Here is a 10,512-nt window from a genome sequence, read left to right on the forward strand (position 1 = left end):
TGCTTCAAGGCTGGGCTACAAATCAATGTATTTGAAGTGGAAAAATTATACTCACCACAGATCCATATTTGTAGATGCACATTATTTCTATACCTAGGTTGCAGAATACCAAATGTCAAGTGTCTGTTTTTCTGCACTAAGAATTCAATTTTATGGTGTAAAAGTTATGGCTTTATGATTAGTGAGGTTCTTTATGGTTTACAGTTATTTTGGCATGTGTCAAAATATTCACAATTTGAGCATAATATATCACCTTTATATAGTTAAATGTTTCATGCTGTCTGTGCACAGCCAGTTCAAACCTAAAGATAATCAGCTCTTTTACACATTGTCCAGTATCTGTCATGAAAACTGGTTGGCTTTATCCTGTGTAATCCCTATCTCTTTAATACTACTGCTCTGAACAGCTGCTTCTCATTTTGCAGTAATCTCCCTAATTTCAGGTGGGATCAAGGTAGATACAGAAGAGATTTTCTGCATTTGGCGTATGTGAATTCAGATTCTGCATTCCAGCTGAGCATGCACACTCATATACACAGAATGCCTCAAGAAATGAGGGAGATTTCAGAACTGCTGCTGATGTAACAAAAGAGCACATCCAGAATGTGATGGTCTTGTTTTAGGATTAACTCTACTCGTGCTGGCGTCAAACTTGTAGTTTCTAGCTTTCACTATTCTAAACTATTGACACGTGCATTATTATTAATGTAAATCTATGTCAACTACTTTAAAATCAATAAGCAACTCACTTTGTTCAAATATTCTATTTTCTTCATGTCTGTCGGGCCTAAGGATCATCACGTAGTTACAAATTTTGCTTTATACCAAACTGAGCAATGTTTGGAATCACAGAATCACGGAATGTTTGGAGTTGGAAGGGACCTCTAGAGATCATCTAGTCCAATCCTCCTGCCAGGCAGGATCACCTAGGGCAGGCCACACAGGAACGCATCCAGTCGGGTTTACAAAAGTTCTTGTTATTTCCTTTTGTTTTACAGAAGGAATAGTGTAGCCAACAGCTGGAATTTTTAACAGAGCAACATTTGCAATGGTATCATGGAATCATGCAATGAATCATAAAATGCCATTATCCTTATCCTCATTTTTAGGCCCACAGGTACTTTCAAAATCTACTTCTATTCTGAGCTCTGAATTCTATACTATTTTTTTTTCCTTTTTATGTACAAGATTCTTATTAATGCCCCAAAGCCCAACCAATGATCGCAGAGGGGAAGGCTATATTGAACGGAGATATAACGACAGTCCTGATGTTTCAGTTAAGCTCCTACTGTACTCCTACATATATTCTGCATAAACTAAGAACCTGCTGATTGTGTTGGATCCCTGTACTCTGAGTACCTTCCCATACAAATGAGAAAAGACATTCTAAATAAATTTTGCTTTCTTTTCATGTCATTGAACCTCTACAGATTTACCATGTGGATCTGCATCCATAAGGGTGAAAATAGGAATTTGAAAAGAATCCCACAGCTTTCTGACCAAAAGTCGTGTATTGAGATCTGGTACGCCTCTTCCCTAAGGAAATAAAGTAAAAGCAGATAGTTTTAAATTAATTAAAACAACATTTGGCTACATATGTGTTTACATTTGTCATTTAAAAGCAAGCAAACAAACAAAATCCTGGCAGAAATATTTCTCCAGCAGCTATCTCGCAGGGAAACTTCTATGCTCCTATTTTGGCTCTGTGAGGAGGGAAGGAGGAACAGGCCGGGGAGCAGCAGATGTTCTGGATTACAGGCACTGCAGAAGCATCACACATCCCTCTATTAAAGGAGGCAATTTATAAGATCAGGGAGTTGATGTACCCTGGTATCTGTATGAACTGGTGCAAGAAGGCCACTTTTTTCTTCCAGAATGTATTTGTGGCACTAACAAAACAAAACAAGTTCTTGTTAAGCCTGACTATAACTGGACAATATGTGGCGCAGTACAAATGCTTATCTCTCTTAGGGATGGGGATCTGTTTCTTCCTCACTGTGGGCCAGATTTGTGCAGAACAAGCAGGTATGTGTATTCTGTTGACCATTCCTAGTAATTCTCCAGGCTCCATAGCTCTTTCAGTACAATCCAAAATCAGTCAGTTCTGTTTCATTTGGGTTTGCTAGGATCCTGAGGGACAAAACATTACTCAACAGTTAAGCCTTTCTGAGACTGAGCGGGGCAGCTACTTTGCAGCAGCACATGCGGTTGATAAGCTACCAAGCTGTAAAGAGATGTTTGAAGGAAGGAAGTGCCTAGAAAGTGTATATGCATTTCTATGAGGACAACAAATTTTTTTAAAATGTTGTTGGGCATGTTCCATATTAATTTTACTATGTCTTTTTGACCAAGTTTGAGCACTACTACAATGCTAAAGTATTATTTAAATTCTTACATCTAGCTAGACAATATGAAATGTAAGATACATACCGTAATCATTATACATGGGGACAATTTATTGCAGAAGTCATCATCCAGGAGTCTCTGAAAAGTTGCATCTTTTTCTACAATTAACATAAATTTGGCATGTGAGATTAAATCTTTTCTGTTAAGGCTAGCTCCATGTAAAATGATCCCTCACACCAATCAATTAAAACTAAATGTCCTAAAATACCTATTCTGGAGCCAAAAGCAGTGTTCATGACTCATTTTCAGAGCCAACTAGCAAAGAAAAAATTACCAGAACATTGTTTAACTTGGAATATTCTTTGTTTTTACTTTATTTTCTCAGTCTACAACAAGAGTTGTTGCTCAAAGGATACTTTTAATTCCTTGAACATTAGATGGCACAGTGACTGCCTAAAACAACAAAAATGAGATTAATCATTTTAAATAGAGAAAATTATATATTTTAAAATAACAACATTAGGTAATGAAGGACACAATTACATCCTGAAACAACCATTCATCTTCTTTATTCAAGATCACTCTTGACATCTCCACCTCTTTCTCAGCATATTCAACCATTCGCATGCAGCTCTATTGTATGGTTGTGTAGGAGTCCTCCTGTTACAACAAGATGCTTTTCAAAAGTGTTTGTGCAACTGTCGTAGGAGATTGTTCATCACATGGGCATTACAAAGATAACAATGTCCTCATTAATTTTTTATCTGTCTTAGCCAGAAAAAAATTCATTTTGGTGTGAAGATTGCAAACTTAATACAAGCTTAAAACATTTAAGTATTCTTTCTGGAAAACCATGAAATCCTTTCTTTTATTAACCTATAAGTTGATTTTATAAGGATTTTTGAGCAACAATTTGAAGACATAGTAATGTTTACTTTACATCTCATATTAGGATTGGCTCAATCTGGCAAACATATGGATAAGAAAACAGGAACTAGAGGAAGAACTTGGCAAAAGAGTATGTATATATTGAAGTGTGTGGCCTGTTTTAATTTCTGACTCGTAAATCACCTCCGGTGCCAGGGTGGAATAACTCAATAAATAAAAATATGAAGAGCTGTAGAATAGCATTAATAACAGGGGACTTTGTGCGCTGCTTAAAACCAGCATAATAGATAGCTAAGGTTATCTTTGCATTTTGAAATTACGGACTTAGGCTTATAATGACCACACTTTCCAGGACATTCTGACAACAGCAAGTCTGAGTTCTGCTCCTGCTTTCATATTCTGCACGGCTATAGGAAATCTTTCAGGACTAGTCTGGCTGAATCCCATCTCTTTGAACCACTTTTGGCTCTTGACTCTTATGAAATCATGGTTATAAACTACCTTTGATGAAATCAGTTGACAATGCAAGCCCTTCTAATGTGTGTAATTCCTGTAGAAGAGATAATCCTGAGACCAAACAGCCTGATATTATATACTTTTGGCTGTACACTGCTGGGCACGTGAAGACAATAGCAGCTCTTATGCTGATGGAATGTCAACATTAAACTTCTGTAAATGAGAACATAATTTGGGTTCAGAAAGAGATTTCTTTCTCTAATCATAGGGGCTTAGTCCGGTCTCTCATCCGTGCTGTCACTACTACAGGATTCTGCCCAGTACGGCAGAAGCTCATCGAGGACCATAGGAGTATGTTAACTCAGGCTGTAAAACTTGTTTGCTTACTCTGCCAGAAATCAATTGATTGTGACAGAAATGAAGCATGTTCAGAGTAATCAGGATTCTTTGACTCAGAGCACTTATTTGGCAGAATACTGTAATACAAAGCATAAATGTTCCTCGTTCCAGAATTGCAATACAGTTGAGCAATACTTCATATCTCTCTTTTTTCACCCAGGTTGTAATGTCTCAGTTTGCCACGAGCATAGGTCTGTGTAATAAATGTATTCAGTAGCCTGAGCTACAAGTGCAAGATACCCTGCAAAGACAGATGCTATAAATTCCTGTTTTATAATACATACTGTTGCACTGCTGGTACAATTCACTTTTGTCCCATCTTCCTCAGTGTAACTTAAATTACCAGCAACAAAACCTTTAGTGGTAGAGAGCTGAAAGAACAGTAAGTTGTATACAGTAAATTGGAAGTTCCATGCTGTTTTGTTGCTATATTGTACAAGCCGAACAAGAAACTTCCAGAAAGAAGACATGCTTACAGTGAATTAACAGCATTTTTACATAGAAAGGCATGTAAATATGAAAGGTCCTTACATCCCTGACCTACTTTAAATTTTCAAATTTAACAAATTGCTAAACAGATATCTTGCACTCTGAAGTTTAAGCACTGCCTTCACTAGAAAACAGGAGAAGACCCTGTGATCTTACGTGGCAGTTTGTGCCAAACTCATCGGAGCAAGCAAATTTTATGAATTTTCTCTGAAGAAAGAAACCTTTTGAGTGCTATGATAAACTGTAATTAAGCTTCATTTGCACAAACGACACATTTTAAGTACTTCCTACTGATAATTTTTCTTTGTATTTCACCTTTCAGGTGAATCTATATGATTTGGAAATAATGATAATTGTAATGAGCCACTTACTATATGTAGACTTCTCCGAGGTATCCTAAGCATGCAAGAAATGTCATTGATTATATTGTCCACAACACTTTGGCTACCAAACAGTTGTGTATCTGAATAATATATATCTCTATCAAGAAAAAATATTGTGTTTGTAATTATAATACTGAAACAGCTGTAGGCTCATGAGAATTTTATCGAGGGCTTGGATAATCAGATCAGCCTAAGGCATTTTATGTAAAGGAATCCATTATCCTACAGGTTTGCATCCTATAGGCTGGTTTTCATGATAACGTTCTTAAAATATAATTTTATTTGAAATTATAGAAATGTAGCGTGTTACCTTTTAGTTGCGTAAGTATTGCTTTGCACCATCTTGTAGATCATAGATAATATTTTGAGCATCAGAGCTGAAAAGATACATTGAAAAAATATTTTATTGATTTTTAGATATGCATATACAGTAATTTCTCTTTATACTGACCCATATCTGTGTCTCAAAAAATAAAACTTTGAAACATATATTTTGATGTGCTGTGAAAAGACAGAGAGACCGTACTAATCAATAGACTCAATAATTTCTAGCATAACTAGAAAAAGTATGACAGAGTTAAGTGAGGGAACGCATGCCCTGCTGTCCAGGACAAGAAATTAAATGACTAAGTTAGAAAAAGAAATTAACTTATTGTCCATATTCCAAGACTCCTTTACTAGCTAGCTGTTTGAAGAATGGTGATGTTTTTGCGTTGAGACCTTTTGAATATGCCTTCAATTGATACTCTTTCAGGGAGGGCAGGAACTATAAGAATGCTGTATTAATTTCACTGTCACTCACTATAATTTAATAGAGAAAAGCCGAAGGGCTGGTCTGAATATCAGGTTATATTAGCCATACACTTCTAAATCACAGTGCAGAAAAGTTTCTGGGTTTTTTTGTGGGTTTATTTTTTTTTAACAATGTTTTGAACTAATATACAGGAAAACCCAAGAATTCTGCTTTGGGACTTTTTTAACTTACCAAATTTCAGTGCTGATCTAGGACAGTCACTTCTTATCTGTTTTGTAGGACAACGTGGTATCATCTGCAGACCTACAGAGTCTTTAAATCTGAACATTGCAAACAAATATATTAAAACCGTAAATTCACTAAGTATAGGTAAATTGTTCTCCACAAGGTAATTCAGACTCAGACTCCTTTCCAATAATCACATATGCTAGTGCTGTTTTCAGACTCGGCACAGAAACTATCAGCTCGGGTGGAGCTGGAGGGCTCAAAGGAAAAGGGCAGGCAGTAGTCACCACCTGCCAAAACGACCCTTTCGAATCACTACCGAACCACCCCTGCCCGTTCCTTGGCTTCAGCACAGGAAAGGGTTTCTCAGGAAGATGTTTCAAGACTGAATTTAAGCCTAAAACACATAAGTTTCCAGACAAAAGTAGAGACAAGAAAAATATTTTATATATGTTTAAAACTGTTAATGTACCAGCATCAATTATTTTTTTAGCATGAAAAAGGAATAAGTGACAGGAAAAAGTGTGAATCATTATTAGAATACAAATCAAGGCAGACACAGTGACTTTCTGATGTATAATGTACAGAAAAGTGTTATTAGTTCATACTAGAATAATATAATCTAATTTAGGCCCTTTAATTGTTATCAGAATAATTGAATTATATTCCATTATTAATTTTTGGAAACAAAAATGTGGTCACTCCTGCTCTCTCAAAAATCATTTAATTTAAATAAGTTCCACCATTTTATGCTTCACTATTTCATGTCTGAAGGGACACATTTCACCGAAAGAATCACATATTTTCTTAAGGACGCTTCATTATTTTATTTAAAATTATTCTATTGCCTTATGATAGGATGGTCTGGTCCTTAAAGCATCCTTTTTCATTTCCGAGTTTTGTATGTACAAAAGCCTTGGTGGTAAAATGCCTATAATTTTATCTAAAACCACGTAACGCCTCTCAAATTCCTTGGCAAAGCTTTTGCTCGCTGCCTCCTTTGGGGGGCAGAACACACCGGGTGGGTGCGGTGAGAGCGGTAACAGCACAGTGTAGCATCTGCCTGCCGCCATCAAAGCAACTTTCTTGCCTTTGCAGTGCAACATTTAAAAAGTGTTTGTGCTCCTCCCTTGCAAGCTCCCTACGTTGTAGCTGCAAGGGAGGAAGGCGGTAATCACCGCCTCGCCAGCCCGCTCTCCTGTCAGGGACCAGCGTGCTGAGGGACCTGAGCCGTCCGGCTGGCACAGACACTGCACAAAGGCAGCTGCAAACCCGCACTAGGTTGGACACGCAGCAATTCTCCCTAGGGTTCTATTTACTCCAGCAGAGTAGCTTTCTATAAAATGTTCTTTCTACTATCCAGATTTTTCTTTTTTTTCTTGAAAGATACAGCTGAACAATGGAAACTGAGTGTACTGCTTTAGGCCTGGCATTCCCACTGACTGACGTCATTCCCAGGTAAATAACTCTCTGGGCATCTACAAATGTTTACAAGGAACATTTCAAACATTAAATCATTCTCCCATTCTACTAGTTCCTACCCAGCAGATTCCAGCTGTGTAGATTAGGTATGAAAGGCTGACTAAAAAAGAAGAAAAATGCCCCACTGACTATATTTTCTTCCATTCATGTTATATTTTGGCATTCTGGTTTGGGTTTTTATTGCTGAATCTATTTTTATTTTACTTTTCTTCAACTTCTGTATGCAAGTGGGATGTAAGTCACTATACAACAAAAATGCATATCTGAGATTACATTTCTCCACCATAAATAATGATTCAGTGTTTTTTAATGTGATTGATGAGTCTTATTTTTAACATACTGTGATGGTAACTTGTTTTAATTTGAACATTTCCCCCCCATGAGTTCTAATGGCAAATATAATCTCACATTTATTTTTCTAGCCTGGAATGCCATTTCCCCAAAGACTGCCAAAAATTGCAAAACTTCGTTACAGTATTTTAATTTTAGAGACATGAGTGGAAACATTTTTGTCAAACTATCAAGACACAAACCATTAAATTCCCTGGAACACACAAGCCTTTCAGTTACTGATTACCTTCAGGCCCCTCAGGTTTTTTGATGGACAGAAATTTGTTGTTCTCATTAAATGAGTATTCCACCGAGGTGTTACATGTGGAAGGTTTGCTATGCTTTCTGAACCCCAAACAACTGTTTGTGTCCAAGCACCTCTGCAATCTTATCCATCGGAATATCCTTTAACTCACTGATGTCCAAAGCCATTACAAGACAAGAAATAGATTTACGTCCTCTTCTATCCTTTTCCTTCTGTATTATAGAAAGGAATTAATCTGTTTCAGGTATTTTCATTTTAAATGAGCTCCTTGGAAAAATACCATTGCACAAGCAAGTTCTACAAATCAAAACGTGTGTAATAAAGTCGGACAGGTTGCTATTTCTCTGATTCTGTTTAGATAAGCTGGCAAAGGATTTGAAATTTAGATAATGCGTTAGAAACTTGTTTATTTAGCTGGTAATGAACTTAGAACACAACACAGAGGCAAGAAATACAACAGGAAGAGGTGTGACACATCATCTTTGAAGAACAAAACGAGAAATTTTTCACTATCATTTTAAGAACTAAGATACCGGAGGAAAAGCAGAGAAAAATAAGAGACAGCACAGGAAGGGAACTAGAAGATGAAATTGTTAGTAATTGTTTCCAGCCCAAAACAGATTTCTTCACTCTAACACAACTTATCATTTCTGGTTTCTACTGCTTCCAGAAAATGATTGTTTATAGGACCTCCCTTTCCTTTCTAACCCCTGTTATGATACTTTTACATTCCATTTTATGCTACGGTCTGCTGTTACCTAATACATGATGCCTGTTCATGCAGAGTGGTTGCTAAGCATTACTTTTTAGTTGTCCATTACTTTTTAAGAAGTAGTTACCCATCCTAATTCTTATAGAACTATGTACGTAGGATTAAATTCTCTGGAAGTTACATAATCAAATATATATTCTTGACACTTACATTAATATAGAGCAGAGCTTTAAAATATGTAATACTTTAAAATATGTAATACTTTAAAATATATAATACTTACTCTATGTTCCTCCAATCCGCTCTGTTAGCCACTGTGAGAACAGGTGCTTTTTTTTGGGCCAAGCTTTCAAATACATTTTGAATAGTATTTTCTATTGCTTCCAGAACTTCAGAACTGAAACAAAGAAAATTAATGATGCAGATCAATATGATAAAATCTAGTTCTACTTTGAGTTTTGATCATTTGAGCACTTATTCCCACTCCTATAAAAATCATGTAATCCAAAATTGCTTCAAGGATATATTTGTTTCCAAAATGTGGAAGAACTCGCTTTTATTTTTCCCAAAATCTTTGACTTTCCATTCCAGATGCATGACTGAAGACACTATTAAAATTACATTTCTATTCAATCCTGAAACCATCAAATTTTTCACCAGCTGAACTTTTAGACCAACTGGCTGGTTTGTGACTAACGATTAATGTTTTACTATAAATGATGTAATATTGGCTTTGGCTATGATCTGGGCTAAGTTGTTTTTAAATGCTGTAAATTTAAAAAATGTTCAAGAGTACAAACACTTCCTGTTGTACCACTGCACGTTAAACTTTTGATCCACTGCCCTGAACAAACTGTTAAGGGTTTTGATTATATGAAGGCTTAGGCTCAACAGATGCACTGTGAAAAGAATAAAATCTTTATCTTTCACCTAAAAAGACAAAGTAACTTTGCAGCAGATCCCTTGCAGCAAAACTGTAGGCCTGTTGGAGTGTTATGACAGATGCTTTTTATTTTCATTAGCAATCTGATTCCAACATTTCAGCTGTCCTTAAAATTACAAGTCTACTATATATCATCATTCCTTTCCTCCTTAAAACACTTTTAAGATGCTCCCAGTCTGTTTTAGCCTCAGAGGCTGATATACTCTATACAGAAAAAGTCTTTTAAAAAAAGAGAGGTTTTTGTTAATGAAATTCAGTGTGTCTGTTTCGTCACAGTTTTCTGTATTTCTGTCTGTACCCACAGACTTTTGGAGAGGAACAGAAATGCTGTTTGCAGCGTAAGAGTCCCTTCTCCCCCGTGTTTTTGCAGGCAAGTATGTTTTTTGCTTTTCCACAAGCCCCTGACGTGCAATGGTGGACCAACCACTTAAGATATTACCAGACAAAGAGGGTGTGGGTGCTATTTTTCACATCTTTTTACCTAGGGATGTGGCTCTCATGACCGAACAGACTTGTTTCCCTGAAGCCGGCCTTGTTCCCAGCTGGCATTTCCGTGGAACACACACTGTGGTCCTCCAGGGAGGCTGGTGCAGACCAACCCACCTTCTCTGGAAGGGATGAAGCCATGTTAAAAAGAGGTGAAAGAGATTACCGAAGAAACCGGAAAAGGTTGTTCTGCGTAAAACTCGCGATCTGAGGTCAAACCGTAAGTCTGGAGAGAAAATGTGAAAAAATTCCTTAGAAACTTAGAAATCTTAGAAAAAGATTTTCCCGCCTTTCCTGACTGACCGTCCGAGGCCCTTCCCCCCACCCCCTCACAGACGGGCGGGACCTTTTCCC

At 36.9% G+C, this 10,512-nt stretch overlaps 1 protein-coding gene across 1 annotated transcript in view; it reads right to left on the reverse strand.

The window, feature by feature from the left end:
- SPO11 (SPO11 meiotic protein covalently bound to DSB) overlaps positions 1-10,221 on the reverse strand; it is a 12,870-nt gene extending 2,649 nt beyond the window's left edge. Inside the window, exons 1-10 of the mRNA XM_009867725.1 lie at positions 10,154-10,221; positions 9,013-9,126; positions 5,947-6,035; positions 5,272-5,338; positions 4,950-5,058; positions 4,374-4,460; positions 2,763-2,799; positions 2,431-2,540; positions 1,437-1,536; positions 56-93 (exon numbers count right to left, since the gene is read on the reverse strand). Coding sequence (XP_009866027.1) covers positions 56-93; positions 1,437-1,536; positions 2,431-2,540; positions 2,763-2,799; positions 4,374-4,460; positions 4,950-5,058; positions 5,272-5,338; positions 5,947-6,035; positions 9,013-9,126; positions 10,154-10,221 — 819 coding nt within the window. The remainder of the gene's footprint in view (positions 1-55; positions 94-1,436; positions 1,537-2,430; positions 2,541-2,762; positions 2,800-4,373; positions 4,461-4,949; positions 5,059-5,271; positions 5,339-5,946; positions 6,036-9,012; positions 9,127-10,153) is intronic.
- Between the last annotated feature and the right edge of the window lie 291 nt (positions 10,222-10,512).

Source organism: Apaloderma vittatum, unplaced genomic scaffold, assembly GCF_000703405.1.
Source record: "Apaloderma vittatum isolate BGI_N311 unplaced genomic scaffold, ASM70340v1 scaffold42374, whole genome shotgun sequence".
Lineage (NCBI taxonomy): Eukaryota > Metazoa > Chordata > Aves > Trogoniformes > Trogonidae > Apaloderma > Apaloderma vittatum.